Source organism: Scophthalmus maximus, chromosome 15 (genome assembly GCF_022379125.1).
Source record: "Scophthalmus maximus strain ysfricsl-2021 chromosome 15, ASM2237912v1, whole genome shotgun sequence".
Taxonomy (NCBI): domain Eukaryota; kingdom Metazoa; phylum Chordata; class Actinopteri; order Pleuronectiformes; family Scophthalmidae; genus Scophthalmus; species Scophthalmus maximus.
This window is the reverse complement of record NC_061529.1, coordinates 5784894-5802335: the sequence shown is the minus strand read 5'-3', so window position 1 is coordinate 5802335 and position 17442 is coordinate 5784894. Positions and strand designations below refer to the sequence as shown.

At 40.8% G+C, this 17442-nt stretch overlaps 4 protein-coding genes across 5 annotated transcripts; 2 read left to right on the top strand and 2 right to left on the bottom strand.

Moving 5' to 3' along the window:
- Positions 1 to 237: 237 nt before the first annotated feature.
- On the bottom strand, positions 238 to 1784 carry LOC118286586 (cocaine- and amphetamine-regulated transcript protein-like). Its single transcript, XM_035611122.2, has 3 exons — positions 1472 to 1784; positions 1197 to 1277; positions 238 to 799 (listed from the first exon to the last, which is right to left on the bottom strand). The coding sequence occupies exons 1-3, from the start codon at positions 1604 to 1606 to the stop codon at positions 692 to 694; spliced, it is 324 nt and encodes a 107-aa protein (XP_035467015.1). The 5' UTR covers positions 1607 to 1784; the 3' UTR covers positions 238 to 691.
- Positions 1785 to 3469: 1685 nt separating this feature from the next.
- Positions 3470 to 6867, top strand: yju2 (YJU2 splicing factor homolog). The gene is made up of 8 exons (XM_035611121.1): positions 3470 to 3629; positions 3861 to 3961; positions 4294 to 4438; positions 4558 to 4692; positions 4786 to 4967; positions 5168 to 5318; positions 5736 to 5907; positions 6110 to 6867. Exons 1-8 carry the CDS (start codon positions 3606 to 3608, stop codon positions 6232 to 6234), a joined length of 1035 nt encoding a protein of 344 aa, XP_035467014.1. The 5' UTR covers positions 3470 to 3605; the 3' UTR covers positions 6235 to 6867.
- Positions 6868 to 7294: 427 nt separating this feature from the next.
- Positions 7295 to 12105, top strand: LOC118286401 (SH2 domain-containing adapter protein F). Of its 2 annotated transcripts, none has more exons than XM_035610834.2 (8): positions 7295 to 7500; positions 8851 to 9100; positions 9263 to 9364; positions 9476 to 9638; positions 9955 to 10221; positions 10325 to 10499; positions 10658 to 10777; positions 10906 to 12105. In XM_035610834.2, the coding sequence occupies exons 2-8, from the start codon at positions 8855 to 8857 to the stop codon at positions 11090 to 11092; spliced, it is 1260 nt and encodes a 419-aa protein (XP_035466727.1). In that variant the 5' UTR covers positions 7295 to 7500; positions 8851 to 8854; the 3' UTR covers positions 11093 to 12105. The 2 variants fall into 2 exon arrangements, with proteins under 2 accessions (XP_035466727.1, XP_035466729.1); XM_035610836.2 differs by lacking the exon at positions 7295 to 7500 and adding an exon at positions 7507 to 7658.
- Positions 12106 to 12196: 91 nt separating this feature from the next.
- On the bottom strand, positions 12197 to 17218 carry tp53i3 (tumor protein p53 inducible protein 3). Its single transcript, XM_035610840.2, has 7 exons — positions 17016 to 17218; positions 16122 to 16193; positions 15657 to 15830; positions 15213 to 15480; positions 14150 to 14362; positions 13150 to 13346; positions 12197 to 13011 (listed from the first exon to the last, which is right to left on the bottom strand). The coding sequence occupies exons 2-7, from the start codon at positions 16173 to 16175 to the stop codon at positions 12814 to 12816; spliced, it is 1104 nt and encodes a 367-aa protein (XP_035466733.1). The 5' UTR covers positions 16176 to 16193; positions 17016 to 17218; the 3' UTR covers positions 12197 to 12813.
- Between the last annotated feature and the right edge of the window lie 224 nt (positions 17219 to 17442).

The following is a 17442-nucleotide window of genomic DNA, read 5'->3' as shown; positions in this document are numbered from 1 at the left end:
CTGACAGCGCCTTTTATTACAGGGAGATGACAGCTGATGTGCTGGAATGCAGCCGCGCATTAGTGAATGTTTTTTTGGTTTTTTTTGAATGTTCCTTTAAGTGGTGCAGCGCAATCGTTGAATTCAAAAGCAAATTTACAGCAAGTGATTGTTGTGGGGGAAAATGTCACAAAGCGAGTATATGTACACTAAAAATGAGTGTATAATATATATAATATATAATACTGCAAAGACTCGTTCAATTCAAAGGTTCATTTATTGATCTTATTGTCTTACAAATGTTTTCAGAAACCACAAACTATAGTCCAAACAAACACAACGACGAGGAAAAACAGAAATATGAACGAGAAAAAAACAAGGATTTGTGACAAAAACCACATTCAAAATGCCACGATCCTACACGAATAACTTCACCCGTCCCACGATCACACACATTGACAAAGGACAAAGAGAGACGCAGAGAAACCACTGAACATATTCCAAACATATTCTAACTTCCAGTCCACGTTTACAAAATAAAAACATCCTTTATTAATGACATACATTATTTTTTAATTCTCATCTCAAAGAGAATGACAACAGTTATGGCAGCCCTCCCTGCCATGTTTACATCATAAAGACGGGACATATTCTTGTCATTCCACACCCCTGAACTCTCTCCTGTCCTTTCTTGAAATTCTTTTTTCTTCTTTCACAAACATTTAAGAACATAAAAGTTACAGGAAGTCCCCCGGGGGCAGCTGCACAGCGTGCCAATCCGCGCGCCTTTACGCACGGCGCATGGCTCTCCTGCATCACACTGGGAAGATTATAAAACAAAAACCTCGAATCATGAAATTGCAGATGTAAGGTGTCCACTCGGTTTATTGATCAGATCCGACGAGATGACAGTGTTTCCAAAGTCATGTGACTCAGTCCAATGTAAAACATTTACGCAATGTATGCGCATGCATTTCCAAGTACAATGGATTTCTAGAAAATACATTTCAAAATTAATCCTGTATCCTGTTTGCTCCGATGCTGGAATTCACATCTCCAAAAAATATTCTATAGCCTGCCATATTTTTTAAAGAAAAACATGAATACTACTAAGAAAAGGCAATAATGACAAAAGGCAAACGTAACAGAGCTATACGAGTTCACAAAATATTTTAAGCTAATTTATTCTTATTTTCTGTTTGTTTTTTTTTACTTACCGAAGGCAACCAGCCAAGCTTTTTCTCCAGGGGCATCTCTTTGCTCCTCAGCTTCTCCAGAACTTCTTGCAACGCATCGATCTGCACAGGAGGAAAGAAAAAAAATCCAGAGAAGTAGAATACATGAGGCTTTATGAAACTTATACTTGAGACGTAGTCGTCATAGGGAAAGACACTGCATGGAATTAAAAGCTGAGCTGTAATATCATTTTTATGAGTTTTACTTTTCCGAACAATGGAAGACACCGTCGTATTTCATATTTTCACTCTCTCACCAGATCTTTCTCCTGTTGGTTTTTCAGCGGGAAATCCAACGAGCGCGTCTCCAGTGAGGAGTCCTCTGCGCGAGCGCGCCACAGGTAGGCGCAGCAGCAGGTGGCCGCGAGGAGGAGAACCCGTGCGCTGACCATGGTGCTGAAACACAGACGGGAGGAGTCCTTTCCTTCCGTGGGTGGATGTCTGGAAGGATTGGGGGTCTGCTGTACAGAGAAAGAACTCCCTCTTTATAGCTTCTTTACTGCTGCCGTCGACATCAGCAAGCCTCTGAAATATTCATGGCAACACTGACATGCGGGTGACACCACTCAGCACCTTTGTATCTTTAACAGGAAGGGAAATAAAGGGGGGGGGGGGTTAAAGGTGGATTTACATTTTATGAAACATATTTCACAAATGAATCTGGGTGTTGAATGTGAATCCACTTTCTTTCACATGTTTTGTGGTGAGCCTGTGGTCTATTTCAGTTGTTTTTGACGCGTAAATCAACAAAATAGTTTTTTAATTTAAAATGATGATCCAAAAGGCCTATTGTGTGCAAAATTAGCCTTTCAGTCAAACATATATCTGACTCACTTATGAGTCATTTTGATGTGTCAGAAAATATCTGTCACCAGTGCAGCATCATCCAACAACACATTGCCTCCGAATCTGTAACAGTCATTTTTTTGAACTGTATCTGGTACTCTTAATAATACAACTTGGGGAGACTGTACCTTAAATAAACCCAGGTTTGTCCCTCCCATGTGTTGCTGCTAATCTATTCTGTCCATCTTCTTACGTCACGTCTGTTCAACAAAGCTGAAATCAGACCACGGGTTGAACCACACTGACACCAATCTGCAATCAGGATCCAATTTCCTTTCATTGGAATAACCTTTACCTCCATGTGTGTGTGTGTGTGTGTGTGTGTGTGTGTGTGTGTGTGTGTGTGTGGCTGGCAGGGCACCAACTATGCCAGAGACTACACGTCAGCGACAAGTCACAGGGGGCATTTCCTCCACTGTTGGTCATGATCTCTTTGTCTCTTGGGGGGTGAAACAAGATTAAAGCAGGAAGCAGAACTAGAACCGTGGTCAATACACAAAAGCTTATCACTCATTCAGGTTTAATAAAAGAAATGGAAAGATTTTTTTGTGTGTTTTGTGGGTGGTTTTGTTTGACACCATTTTAATTGGTTTTTGCACGAACACCACCAGCAGCGTACAGGACTTATGTCTCCATGGTTATAGTCATAAACATGCAGTTAAGCTGATGGAAAGGTAATGGGTTGGTTATTTTAGGCACAAAAAGCACTCGGATAGATTTAAGAAGAGATTGTGCTTTGGATTCAATTAAGAATTTCTTAAAGATTACAGGACATTCATTGTCATGGTTAGTTACAACACGGGCACAGGAAGTAGGGGAGGGCGGGGGGCTTTTTTTTACCATGAAATGCACAATAGCTTTAAAGTAATGAAACCAAATTAGCTGGCACTGATGTCTTATTCTTTAAAATGTTGCCTAATTTAGTGCTGCATGCTCAAATGCAGGCTTGGACAGTAACATAAACCTGTCAGACACACAATGTGTATTTTTAACAGCTACAATGCACATTATTTGTGTGCTTTTTATTGTTACTGCATAGTATTTCTATTTTGTGATTTACATTAGATTCTGTCCCTATTCTATTTAATTGTATTGCCTAATTTCCCCTGTGCTGCTACACGTATTTGCTGCTGTGTCAATTTTTAATCTCCCCATACGGGAGATCAATAAATCTTATCTTATCTTAATATCTTATGCTGCACATTTACTTATATAAAATACTGTTGAGCATTTTAAGTGTATGTATGCATCTAATTTTAGCCAGATGTTATAAAAGTCAAAAAGTATGCTTTATCTATTGTTCTTAATGTACTTATCTTTTATTAATTAAATTATTTGTTTGTTTATGTCTTTTTTTGCTGTTTTAAGGTTTCGCCCCTTCTGCAGGAACGCAGCAGAACTACGTTGAACAACTCTGATCGCCGGAAGCAAAAAAAGGGGGGACAGCCGGAAGTTAATGTGCTGTGAAGTCTACTAGCTGCGTTGAGTTAGCTTGCGCCTTCGACACGGTTTTTCTCTTCGTCGGGTTTCCAGCAAAAAGGCACAATGTCCGAAAGAAAAGTGTTAAACGTAAGTACGCGACAACCAGTGGTTTGTTTTCATGCAAACTTTAAAGTAAAGTGAGCCGCCGTGTCCGAGCAGGCTAACGTTAGCTTCGAAGCTAAGTGTGCTGCAGCTAACATCAGTTACATCTGCTCGTGTTTTGCTTACAAATTAAACCACACGGGCACTATTGTTGTTATTGTTGTTTAGGAGTTTATGCCTTTACAGTGTTTCACAATTGTGCTTTGTCTCCCGCAGAAATACTACCCTCCGGATTTCGATCCGTCCAAAATCCCCAAACTCAAACTGCCCAAAGATCGACAGTATGTGGTCCGATTGATGGCTCCCTTCAACATGAGGTATGTCTGTCAGCACCCACATTACTGCTCATCTCCACAGGTTGCTTGGCATCAACTGCAACAGCAAGTTTAACGTCATGCCAAAAGTGGGAACATTGATTACTAAGATAGGTTCTAGGATGTTAAAAGAGTAATACCTTCTCTTTATTTATTTGCTTCGAAGTTATTACTGGCTATTAAAAGGAGCAGGAATTGTTTCCCTTTTTACATTAGAAGTCTAGATTGTGCGTCGGATCTCAGTTTGATGAGGGATGCCTCTTGGCAACAAGGACTTTCTGGCTTCTGTAATGTGACTGCAGAGTCATCAGCTTTGCCTCTCTGGTTGTTTGCAGGTGTAAAACATGTGGCGAGTACATCTACAAGGGGAAGAAGTTCAATGCACGCAAAGAGACTGTTATGAATGAGCTGTACATGGGGCTGCCGATCTTCCGTTTCTACATCAAATGTACTCGGTGTCTTGCTGAGATTACGTTTAAGGTGAGTCTTTAATGCTCTAATTACTTTGTCTAAGTACTGTTTCTATGGTATTGTCTGCTGGCAGCATCTCCAACATAAAATTATTTCTTGTATTTTCATATCTCATGCTGTGATCATAGACTGATCCAGAGAACACGGACTACGCAATGGAACACGGTGCAACACGAAACTTCCAGGCAGAGAAACTAATTGAGGAGGAGGAGAAGAGAATCGTGCAGGAGAGAGAAGACGAGGAACTGAACAACCCCATGAAGGTCGGTGCATAAGCTACAGCTTTGGTTTTTGTTACTGAGCAGCATTCAGGCATTGGCCACGAGGAGTTTAATTGTTTCTTAATCCTCTGGCAGGTGTTGGAGAACCGCACAAAAGATTCCAAGTTGGAGATGGAGGTTTTGGAAAACCTCCAGGAGCTGAAGGAGCTGAACCAGAGGCAGGCTCAGGTGGACTTTGAGAGCATGATCGACCGGTACAGAGATCTGGAGAGGAGAGAAAGGGAACGGGAGAAGGAAGAGGATGAGCGAGAAACCAAGTTAGTGAGTGAGGTTTAAAATGACAATGGGCAGTGAAGCAAATTTGAAACAAATAATTTATATGTATTTAACAATTAAGTAAATAAAGCTAATTGGCCAGACCTTGTCATATGCACTCTTCTAATAATCGGTGTTGATTTTAGTATGTGCTCATACCCAAGAACCCAGAAAAAAAAAGACTACCGTAATTGTTTCACAGGGAGATGTTAGACCGTGTCCTCGTGAAAAGAATAAGAGACTCTGACTCTGATTCAGAGAAAGAAGAGGAGAGCAGCAGCTCACAGTCAAACAAGTCCAGCACGGACAAACCAACAGACATTCTCACCACCGACAAACCCATAGAGACACAGGTATGTACGACACACAACAAAGGGAAAACTAAATTAAATGATTTGCAACCAATTCAAATACTGGTTGCAATCATCAAAGCACTACACTAATCAATATTTTGACAATAAAAATGGATATAACATCTGCAGAATAATGTGAAAGGAGTTGCCCTTTATGACCCAGTTCTGCAGCTCCTCACCTTTTATTAAGTTTCTTAACTGTTCTGCCAATTGCTGAGTTAAGGCAGTTAAAGTGGCCAGAGAAAATCAGTTACTCCTAATAAAATGTTATTGTGTATATAACTTGAGGTATATCTTTTTTTCCTACACTTGGTGATAAAATCTTTGTAGGCTCAGTGCATGAAATTTGTTTTGTCATGTAAAGCTTCCCATTTTGCATTGCGCGTTTTTTCATTGTCTCATGTTGTGTTTCTAAAGGGAGCCACGGCTTCGGCAGTGAAGAGGGCCAAGACGGAGAGCTGGGAGAGGAGTGTGGGGACACTGGGTGGTGTAAAAGCACTGGGGTCACTGGTAGTGCGCAAGAAACCAACAGCAGCTGTCAGCAAACCCAGTCCAGTGGTGGCCACTGCCGCTCCCTCTTCGCAAACAGGTAACAATTACATAACCCTTATTACTTAAAGACATGATTAATTTAAAATCTTAGACATTAGTTGATTCATTTGATTTATGTCCTGACAATATATTTGCATATTTCACAAACAGACATCTTTTGCTACTCATTCACATCCTTAATTAGAAGTTGGCAGATAATTTGGAAGGCACAGTCATCATTATGTATCTTGTTTTTACAGATTCAGAGGCATCAAAGACGCCCGAGTCCACAAAAGCTTCAAAGCCCATTACCATGCAAAACGGGGCTTCATCTCTCAGCCTGCTGGGGGCGTACTCAGACAGCGACAGCAATGACAGCGAATGAAACGAAGATGAATTGAGTGACTGACACACAATTGTATGAGTGACGCAGAAAGAAATATAATAATGTGGACTTTTTTTTTTATTAACGCGCTATAGAAATCAAAATTGTATGTAAACCCATTTATGCTTATTAAAGATATGACTAATAAAAAGTCATTGTGTTGTTGGCTGGTCGTAGGAACTGTTTAGTCTTTTGTCCAAACCCAGTGAAACCTTTTAAACATTATTAAATCATGTGTAAAACATGAGAATTTATGTAGATCAGAAACGTAAGAATAGGTTGAAACGCAGATAAACATCTGAAATTTTATATAGTTAATATTGCAATTTCATGTAATTCAATAGTAAATATGATATGAAAGCCCTGGGGACAGTGTGATTTTCAGTTGATATGTGGTTCATTTTACAGTGGGAGGAAATACAGAAACTTTTGATGGCACAAATCCAAATTTTCTCCTGGGTGGAGGGCTTTAAAATATGTATAGCACCCCTGCCCCCTCAAATTGTAATTTAAGATGTACAGTATGAATCTTTGGTTAACATTTACATACTCTGAAGAGCTTTTTTTATGTGATTTACTGTGATAATAAAATAAACTTCATGTATTCATATTGCATACATAGTCTTCAGCCGATGGCAGTTTGTAGGGTCTGATGTTTTGATAGTGCATTAGTAAATTTCATCTAAAGTTTAAATTAATTCACCATGATTGTCACAGAGGATTATATTCCATGCTTTGACCACAGACAAATAAAACGACACTCAGCAGCTGACTGGGTTTCAAAAAAAATAATGATAATGAATGAGGATTTTAACTAAATTCACACTATTTACAAGAAATTGATTGTAAATAGTGTGAATTTTATTTCATTTCATTCTATATCCTTTTTCTAATTCTGTGTATATATGCTGACAACACCAACACTTTGTGTTTATGTTTAACTTTAATGTCGACCCATGAAAAAATACCTCCGCACGCACTCCCCTTTAAACCATCCCGCCGTGCCACCGAGTGTTGTGTCGGGGAGAAGACGAACCGCCCCTCGGTCCGCGTCTGGTCCGGCTAACGTCAGCTGCTGCCTGCACCCACCCACCCACCCACCGACCCACCGACCGACCCGCTCGGACGGGATTTCCACGGGATAACAAATGCTTCTTTGTGTAAACCTGGCAACGTGAAACCGAACAGGCCGGATGGTAACGACCACGGACACACCACCGGAACTGGCAACCCTCAATGCAGAAGAGAAACCAGTGACGTTAGCAGGTAACGATTAGCAGGTTAGCTTGACCCAGCTAACTTAGCTTTGGCACGTTTACACATCGGTCTCGCGACTCGTGCGACTTTAAAAATGCCATGTTCTTGTTCTAATGGACAACACGACCGCAATGTTAGCGCAGTCCGTTGAAGCACGTTTGCAGTTTGTGAGTAAACGCTTTATAAAATCAACTGGTACGAATGAATAATCGATCGAATCCCCGATGTAATGCTAACTAGCTAATTGTTAGTGGTTATACTTGTGAGTCGCTGAGCATGTTAGCTTGAGCCGTGGGGAATTAATTCCAAAAAAAAACCCACGTGTGAGTTACAGTTGTGAGAATTAAAAGTCGGTAAGGTTATTTCGCAGGACCTGTTGATTTAGGTGTTGGGGTCAACGTCTGTGTCCAGGGCCACAGTCAACTCATGTGGGCTAACTAGTGCAAACAAAAGAGTCCAAGTGAGGCTGCAGCTCTGCCACGAGCCTGGAGAAATCAACTGAGATCAATAACTTCAGATGTGTTATTCTTTACACAAGACGAGACTTATGTTTCTTTTCCCTGATTGTCCTGGTACACTTTGACTATTCTGGGTTTTGATCGTTATGGCTTTTATTCAGTTGGGAACACAATACGAATACCAGAGTCTTAAAAGAACCAAGATATACATTTGATTTATGTGATAGAAGAAAACCAAACATTCATAAAGCTAAAACTGTAATTATATGGCATTTTAGGCTTTAAATGGCAGCAATTATGATAATTAACGAAGGAATAATATTGGAGCTGGAACAGTTAATCGTTCGATCGAGTCGAAATCGACTTAAATTAATCTGCAAACTATTTTGATAATTGATTCATCGATTCATGTAGTTTTTAAAAATTCTGTGATTTCAGCTTCTTAATTGTGAACATTTTCTGGTTTCTTTGCTCCTCTGTGACAGTGAACTAAATATCTTTGGTTCGTGTAAAAAACAAAACATCAACAACTAATCGATTAATTGAGAAAATAAACAACAGATTAATCGATAATGAAAATAATCGTTAGTTGCGGCCCTAGACTAGTTTCATGTTTTTCTGATTGCCCTTGTAGACCTAGACTATTCCAGATTTAGATTTTTACAAACGTCAATCACAACGTTGAGATACCAGAGTTTAAAAAAAGGCAGTTTCAGTCGGACCAAGATAAACATTTTATTTATGTAATTCATTTTTTTTTATAAAACTGTAATTATATGGCATTCTAGGCTTTAAATGGCAGAAATGATGATATTTAATGAAAGAATAATATATGAAATCCAGGTTTTTTGTTCTCATTACCGCAGTATGCCACCCGTACTAATTCAGTGCCAATCCCCAGATCCATGGCAAAGTGGCTGAAGGACTACCTAAACTTTGGCAACAGGCGTGACCCTCCACAGCCCCCGAGGCCGGATTACAGCGAGAGCGAGATTCTGAGGGCTTACCGCGCTCAGAAGGAGCTGGATTTCGAGGACCCGTACGAGCACTCTGATAAAGAGCACCAGAATGGCGGATTCAGCTCCTGCACTGCCACGATGAGCCTTCCCTCTTTCCCTGCATTTGGTTCAGTGCTGCCTAACGGTGTGGAGGTATGACCGGCGTTCACAGTCATTGTACCACTGTGCCACTGTATACATTTACTTTTGGATGATAAATTATCCTATTTATCGCCGCTGGTGCTCACGTCCCAGAACAGCAGCATTCAGGAGATGTTTGACTTAATATCGTTTTGTCTCCATTTGTTGTCACAGGTGAAAGTGGTGTCTCCCAAACACAGACTCATTAAAGTGGACTCGCAGGAGTTTGGCCGCTGTAAAATCCCCCTGAGTCCTGTGACTGTTCAAGAAGAGCCAGTAAGTGCTTTTTCCCCCCATTTTTGTCCTCTAATTGTTAATCCTCTAAGTGTGCAGGTCTCTCACGCACAATTATAAACATAGACGCCTTTTGTTTCCCTCCCTCCCAAGGTGGTTCCCTCTGCCCCAGCGGCGTCGGACACAGACACAGACTACTCTGACCCATTTGATGCCCGACCAGATCCGAGAGTCAGACCAAACTGGGAGCCCAAACCTGCGCCTACGGACTACTGCAGCTACATGGAGCCATTCGAGGCCCAGCGGATCATCTCAGGTTTATTATAATATCTTTATCGCTCACTCGTCAATTGAGGTTTAAATTTAAAGGTTTCATTTACGCAGGGAGTCAAAGTAACATATTGTAGAGATACTAATTGACTACCAAAGATTATCCTATGAATGTATTTGAATTTGACTCAATATAACAAAGAAGGACCTAAAATATTCAGTCAGCAGATTTGATTTACAACTTCTGGTCCCATATTTTAATGCTTAGAAAAAAAAATTAAATCAAGATTGTTGCACTGTTTTCTTGCTCGTGACTGAAGATTGAGCAGGAAGTCACTTACTTTTTATGGTTTTCTTTAAAGAACTGCAGCACAGCACGATGACTAACAGGTCCGTGAGCGGAGACCCCGCCCAGTTGTACGACAACCCATACGAGGAGAGGACTCGTCATCACCACCACCACCACCGAGCTGCTCTACCAGCACAACAGCAACCTCTGAAGGTTGAGGGCGGACTTGGCCTGGTAGACGGCAGGGAGAGCAGGCTCCCGCAGGACGACGAGAGGCCGGCTGATGAATACGACCAGCCCTGGGAATGGAAGAAGGACAACATCTCTAAAGCTCTAGCAGGTAAACAATCTTTCTTAGTGTATATGTTTCTGTGCCAAATTAGGTTTTTTAAATTTTTTTTAACAAATCTGCTGTATCTCTCCCTCTATCTTTCTGGCCATAGTTCAGTTTGAAGGGGCAGAAAGGGAGCGCTCACGAGCTCAGACGGACCAGACCAGGCTCACCAAGTCGGGCACCACGTCCACATCGACAGAATCAACCACACTCCGTTTGGTTGGTGACACTCCACCTCTCCTGGGAGAGAGAGTGGATCCTTTTCTCCCTCTGGAGAGACAAGTGTAAGTGGACAATCTCTGATCTTGTCTTGAGTGTTAGGAGTCTAACTCTTTTTCTTTTTTTCCCTCGATTACATCTGATTATGCATCTCCTGGCCCATATTTTTTTTTAAATCACAATGAATCTGTCTTCTCTTACGTTTTTTCCTGTTCACCTGCAGATGGTACCATGGAGCCCTGAGCCGCTCGGAGTCAGAAAGTCTACTGACTCTGTGCAAGGAGAGCTCCTACCTGGTGAGGAACAGCCAGTCCTGCCGCAACGACTACTCGCTCTCACTCAGGTACACACTCCTATCGACGCTCTTGTTAAAAACAGATTCCGGGTCATTCAAATTTGGACTCTCCTCATGTCCCTACTTTTGATTGAACTATTCAAGTCAAAGTCTCACCTCTCCTGTTTCTTTCTCAGGAGCTGCAAAGGCTTCATGCACATGAAGTTCACCCATACCACAGACGGGCGTTACGTGCTCGGGGAGAACAGCCCTCCCTTCTCCACCATCCCCGAGGTCATCCACTACTACACCACTCACAAGCTGCCGATCAGAGGCGCCGAGCACATGTCCCTACTGTATCCTGTCATAGTTCAGACCCTCTGACACTGACGGACAAACTCTTTCCCCTGGTGCTACTGAATACAATATATACTCCATATTTAACTCTCTGTACCCCCCTGTTCCCTACCTGCCTTTTCACAAACATTACTCACAACAGATCGGACTGTTTGGTGCCATTGTTTCCTTACTTTTTTTATTTTATTTTATTTTTTACCATTACCCCAGTAACTACACTGGCAGTTTAACAACAGAGCTCAGTGCCTCATGAACCTTCGCCTGTGAACTGGTATTAATCACTGATGTTCCTGTATTTTAAAATACCACAGACTCATGAAATCAGCGATCATTGCTATTAAGATTTGTAGCTGAGTGCTTTTAGGTAAAGGAGAAAAAGGCAAACTATAGTCTTGAGGTAGAATTTAGAGAATATTGCATTGAGGTTTGTCTGTGATATAATAGTGCAGAGGTGGACTGTACTGCCAGGTGACTTAAAGGGTGATTTTTTTTTTCCCTTAAGCTTGTGCCAGTAATCTAAGTTGATTATTCACCCAAGACAGCAGTTATTCTCGTGTTTTGTTTTTTTTAAGTGACAAAAATCATCAAACAGTTAAACTACAGGTAGAAAGTAGAACATGCAGTAAAAATGTGCTTTAAACTGCAAGCGACACACGGTTATTATCCTTTTTTAAATGTTAGTTACGTTATCAACCAAACACTACACACGTGACCCAGGCCGCCTGCGAGCTCCGGGTTCCACCGTGTTTCAGACGCCTGAGATTGTTCTACGATGCTACTACTGCGAGCGGCAGTTCATCGGGTTAATGTGAGAAACGGAACGTGACGGGCGGTATAATGTCAAGACGGACACGAAGAGTTCGCCACACACATAGTAACAGACTCCCGCAATACTAGTTTAGAGTAATAACTACAGTATTATATTGAAAGCTTGAGGCTTTGTGATCATAATTATTAAAGAAGCTTTGGTAGATTATTTACTGTGCCGTTTTATAAGATTTGAAATGTCTGTTCAAAAATAAAAGTTGGATGTTTTTAAATTGTCTGTGCATGGTTTATTTTTGTATTCCGTTGAATTAATAAGTGCCATACATCACTTTTAAAACTTGGCACCAAATGAATGAGGCAAACTTCCTTTTTAATTGATTTATTAGTAATTATGAAAATGCCATTTCTGAGGAAATTGTGTTAGGATTGCTGCCTACAGCATAGACAAAAGATAATCTGTATTGCTGTCTTGAATTACTGTATGAAGAAGCAGGAAGAGAGGGAAAAATTAGAATGGGTGGAGACTGGAACTTGTGTAGGGCATCGAATGAGTCATTGATATTTTGAGCTTGTAAAAGTATGTGGACATGTAATATAGTTTTGCAGCTGGAGAAACATGTATATGTAAAAACAGAGTATGTGTCATCTAGTGGCAAAATTGTATATTGCAGTTTTAAATACACAAACTATTCCTACAGTGGCAAAACTCTACATTGACAAACTTGAATCTGAAAATCAGACAATATAAACATGAACTGAGAGGCAGAAAGGCCGAACTTGAAAATAAGCTTAAAAAAAAAATCTGTGGCTGGATAGCATCTGTGTCTCTATTTCCTGTATGAACACAATACTGAACATTTAGAAGTGGGTGTTTGTTTGTTTGTCAAACACTGTTGTAAGATTCATTAACATAAATGAAATTTACATCTCAGAGCATTTTGATGTCTGTAGGGATATTACATTTCCACTGCAGCGGTTGGTCACTGCGCTTCCTGTTTCTGTGGAATCACATTAATGATAATCTTCCCTGTGTTCTTATTGGCCTCCATGCGCCTATGCGCCTCTGCAATGTCCTCCAGGTTGAACGTGCTGTCGACCACTGGCCTCAAGGAAGCAGCCTGGTCGGAGAAATGCGGCAACACTCGGCGTGAAAACGCGTGGATCAGGTCCGCTTTGTACTGAGAGGAGAAAACCAAGCAAAGCCACAATTAGTCACAGACGTGTAAATTCAAGAGATGTGGTAACGTTCCAAAACGAGACAAGAGAAATTGAAAGCGCCTTGGATTTTCATTTCATCTGAGTAAGCATGTTCTCACCTGAAGGCTGCGAGAGCGAAGGAGGCTGCAGAGCAAGTGTCCTCGCTTGGAGAGCAGTCTGCCCAGGAGATCTCCCTCCACCGCTCTGCCGCCCATGGTGCCGTACAGCACCCACCTGCCGTCGGTGGCCAAGCAGCTCACGTTCTGCTCCCAGTTACGTCCACCGATGCAGTCGAGTATGACGTCCGCTCCCTTGCCTGTGAAATTAAAATGAAGTTACTGTGTTGACTTAGACTCTGGTTCGACCCCTCAATGGAGGATGGTTACCTTATTTTCACCCTTCATTTGTATTCTCATCAATAACCGTATATAGAATTTCTTTAAACAATATCAAAATGATATATTCACTTAGTATGTATTTACCTAAAAACTATAAGGGAGCTGATATTCTATAGTTTTCTTCTTGTCAACAAATCCCATAAAAAGACAGGAACCAATCATTGAACAGCAAACTCCAACATTTGGCACTTTACTTATTTTCATGTTTGTGCTTTGTCCCTATTAAATAAAGAAACATAATTTAAAAAAAGATTGATCCTGTTGAACTATTAAAAAAACAATTAAAACACATTTGTTACAAAGGCCGCCTTTTTTAATTATATTAAAATGCACAATATAGTTCATTCTACTGTCAGAAATACTTTCTAGGCAAACAAATATGTAATAATCCACAGCTGAAAAACAGTCCCAAACAAATTCAGTATTTTAATCCATTTGACGATGGATTAAAATACGAGTTACGAGGTGCATCTTTTTTATGGAATTTGTTGTAGAAATATAGAAATAAACAGAATAACAAAAGCTTTAGCTTCAAAATCTCAACAAATTTTCATCAACAAATGTTTGAAACACATTGAAACCATGAGCAAAAATGAATGAAGCTGCTGATGTAGAAAGTGTAAGGAAAATTCTACAGAACCGAGTCATATTGTTTGATGAATCGCTGTAATAGTACAAAATAGAAATGGCGAGACAGATAAGAGGGGACAACACACTTCACCTCCTGTAAAGTCATGGACGCCTTGTGCGAAGCTTTCCTCTTTGTAGTTGAACCCGGCCGCTGCTCCCAACTCCTCGGTGATCTTCAGCTTCTCCGGGCTCCCCGCCGTGACGACGGGCACGGCGCCGAACAGACGAACCAGCTGAACGGCTGCCGTTCCCACCCCGCTGGCTCCGGCGTGAGCCAGCACCACCTCGCCCTCCTTCACCTGAGCTGCAGCAGAGAAGACGGGGGGAAAAAGGACAGAATATGAGATTGTGTAATAATAATAGTGAACAACACTAAATGGCGAAGCTCCATATCAATAATGTTATCAGATCCTGTTGCTTTCACCTGAGAGATATTGCCTAAATCAAATCAGCTCTGTCTTTTCTAGTACAATGCACCAGCTACAAGTATGAGTAGATCCTCATTGTCTCGGCTTCAGCTTGTGCAGAAAGCTGCTGCTCGCATTGTAACCTACACCCAGCGCAAAGGGGCCATATCTCCCTAATTCCTAAAAGTCGAGACCGGTAACCAAGGGGGACCGGGCTTTTGCCATCAGGGCCCGAGGCTCTGGAATTCTTTGCCTGAGGAGATTAGACTTTGCCAGCACCTTTCCGTTTTTTAAAATTATTGCATAGATTTTATGCAATGATTTTTTCAAATTTTAATGGAAAATCCTTTTGATGCCTTTTAACTGGTTTTGACTGTTGTTTGTTTTTATCAATTTCTTTTATCTTTCTTATTTTCATCTTGTCAAGTTTTCTCCTGTGCCGTTTTATTCCCGTGTATGTCGTAAAAGCACTTTGTAAACTTGATTAGATAAGCATATATAAAAGTGATAGCGATATATAAAAGTTTTATAATTATTATCTTATCATTATTGTCATTGGCTTTGTTGTTAATAATAGAAAGTGGGAACAAGGGGGATGGGAGGATTCATTTCAATGAATGTTTTTATCAACCTTGCAGGTAGGAATGGATGAGCACTTTAAAGTTGATAAAGTTAGTTTTTTCAAAATGAAAATCAAGGGAGAGCTTCTACTCTGTTCTCTGGTCTGAAAGAAAAAGTCTGGTTTACCTATGAGAGCCAGCAGCTGAAAAGCAGTGAGCCAGGCCTCTGGAACGGCAGCAGCCTGGCAGAGAGTGAGATTCGGGGGAACGGGCATGAGAAGCTCCTCGGGCACAGCGACATACTCCGCATATCCTCCTCCGCAGAGCAAGGCCATCACCCTGTCATCTGGCCTCCAGCCTCTCTTCACCCCGGGGCCCAGGGCATCCACAGTCCCGGCCACCTCCAGGCCGATGATGTCACTCTCACCCGGAGGAGGTGGGTACAGCCCTCGCCTCTGTGGAGAGAACAGAACATAAACATGATGTATGCGCTGAGATGAATAATTGAGTGCAACACATCTGATTCTGTCGGTTGGATTTGATGAGGTAATAAAATGACTCATGTGACTCACATTAGACGTACAATAGTTTGTATTTAGCATTTTTTGTAAGAATGCATATTGTATCATACCTGTAATAAATCTGCCCTGTTGAGGGCGGTTGCGTGAACTTTAATCAGGACTTCTCCATCTTTAGGTCGAGGTCTGGGGACAGTCCGCAGGAGCAAATTCTCCGGCCCTCCCGGTACGTCAACACACACTGCCCGCATCATCGCGGCAAAGCTCGAGTAACACTTGCGCCAGCCCTAATAAAAGGCAGTAAGATATGAGGTTTCAATTTTTCTTAACATTGAAGCCTATGTTTCATAGCTATTCAAAAATACATTATACAGTTAAAATCTTTGTGTTTTATATATGATTTTTGTTTTGGTGTTATTGATGGTAATGGACAAATACAAATCAAATCAAATCAAAATATACGTCTTGCTACCCTATAACTGGTTGGACAGACGCCACAACAACAACAACAAAAAACAGCAAGTTAACCTGAGGCAACTTAACGAAAAAGCGTTTCACTTGCAGTTTCAAACACTCACTGTCTCGTAGGGGTTTCCCAGTAAAAACCTTCCAGTGTGCAGGATGTGATGCATTTGCAGCAGCAGTGGCAACTGTGAAAGCAGAACAAGTGGGAAGTCAACAACAGTGACCAACAGACAGGAGAGCAACAGCTCTCACAGGATTTGTAAATAATGTGATTGTTTTACATACACACACATATATATATATATATATATATATATATATATATTTTTTTTTACAGTTGTGTATAGACCACATTCATATATTAAAAATGCAAACATGCTTGAGTGCATGGAATTGAACTGAATCTAATTTAATTTAATATTTTTATCGGCGTTCATGATGGAAATATGAAAATGTACATTTTTAAGAAAAGACAATACAGAAACGATGTGCAATTATGTTATATGTTTCTATATTTTTTTTCAACATCTATATATTTGGTTGTATCTGTGTTATATTTTTAGTTATTTATGATAAAGGGTTTAAACTGTAAAATATCGAGCCTCAATTGCATTTCTTTGTCATAATAAGGTTTTTATAACAACATCTTAGCAAGCAATAATAATACATGTTATGAATAATAAAACCATTTAGAAGAAGAAACTCGAGGAGGAGGAAGCAGAAGAGAAAGCACAGTAACAAGTACTTGTAGTATAGATGTGACTGATGAGGTCTGTGAACATCCACCATTACGCAATAAGCAGTTACGCAACGCGCATGCGCCGGAATGTAAAACGGTTCAGCTCAATAAATCTGAAGTGTCATAAATTATTCGGCAGATAGATTGATTTATTTGTATTGAATAGAGGGAGAAAACGCTCCAGCAACAACATCTGTCTATTTGACAGCGCATCGCTCAGTGACGCGTAAACAATTAGGATCAAACATTTCAAAAAAGTTGAACTTACCGGACAGAACGATGTCAACGGTTCATCGACTCAGAGACGAATGGGTTGAGTTTGTAGGGAAGATTCGTTGCGCCATCGTCCGGACTGGGACGTTCCGTTTTGGCGCGGGAGGGATCGAACAGTTTCTTGGAGGGGGCTGTCCGCCTGACATGTGGCGAGGCACGTTAAAGGGACAATGCACACAAATCAATAAACAGGAGCACCTCTCAGGTCATGTCCTCACTGCAGTTTCTGGAAATCTGAGGGAATTAAATGAAATATTGTTATTATAGTTAGTTACTCAGGATTACATTTGTTTTTAGGACCAATAAAAAAGTCAAATAAAATAAAGTGAATGTAGAAATATTGTAATGTATAATTATGTGCCCGGCACATTGGAGATTAGGGCAGCAACTGCCTAAAATTTTAATTGCCAATTAATATTTTT

Coding starts and splice junctions, on each gene's coding strand:
- LOC118286586 (XM_035611122.2), bottom strand. CDS start 1,606: ATGGTCAGCGCACGGGTTCTCCTCCTCGCGGCCACCTGCTGCTGCGCC. Junction 1,278..1,471: donor ACCAACAGGAGAAAGATCTG/GTGAGAGAGTGA, acceptor CCTCCTGTGCAG/ATCGATGCGTTGCAAGAAGT. Junction 800..1,196: donor AGCTTGGCTGGTTGCCTTCG/GTAAGTAAAAAA, acceptor TAATCTTCCCAG/TGTGATGCAGGAGAGCCATG.
- yju2 (XM_035611121.1), top strand. CDS start 3,606: ATGTCCGAAAGAAAAGTGTTAAAC. Junction 4,968..5,167: donor GAGGATGAGCGAGAAACCAA/GTTAGTGAGTGA, acceptor ATTGTTTCACAG/GGAGATGTTAGACCGTGTCC. Junction 5,319..5,735: donor ACAAACCCATAGAGACACAG/GTATGTACGACA, acceptor GTGTTTCTAAAG/GGAGCCACGGCTTCGGCAGT.
- tp53i3 (XM_035610840.2), bottom strand. CDS start 16,175: ATGCATCACATCCTGCACACTGGAAGGTTTTTACTGGGAAACCCCTAC. Junction 13,347..14,149: donor CGTCCATGACTTTACAGGAG/GTGAAGTGTGTT, acceptor TTAATTTCACAG/GCAAGGGAGCGGACGTCATA. Junction 13,012..13,149: donor TTCGCTCTCGCAGCCTTCAG/GTGAGAACATGC, acceptor TTCTCCTCTCAG/TACAAAGCGGACCTGATCCA.
- LOC118286401 (XM_035610834.2), top strand. CDS start 8,855: ATGGCAAAGTGGCTGAAGGACTACCTAAACTTTGGCAACAGGCGTGAC. Junction 9,101..9,262: donor TGCTGCCTAACGGTGTGGAG/GTATGACCGGCG, acceptor TTGTTGTCACAG/GTGAAAGTGGTGTCTCCCAA. Junction 10,500..10,657: donor CTCCCTCTGGAGAGACAAGT/GTAAGTGGACAA, acceptor GTTCACCTGCAG/ATGGTACCATGGAGCCCTGA.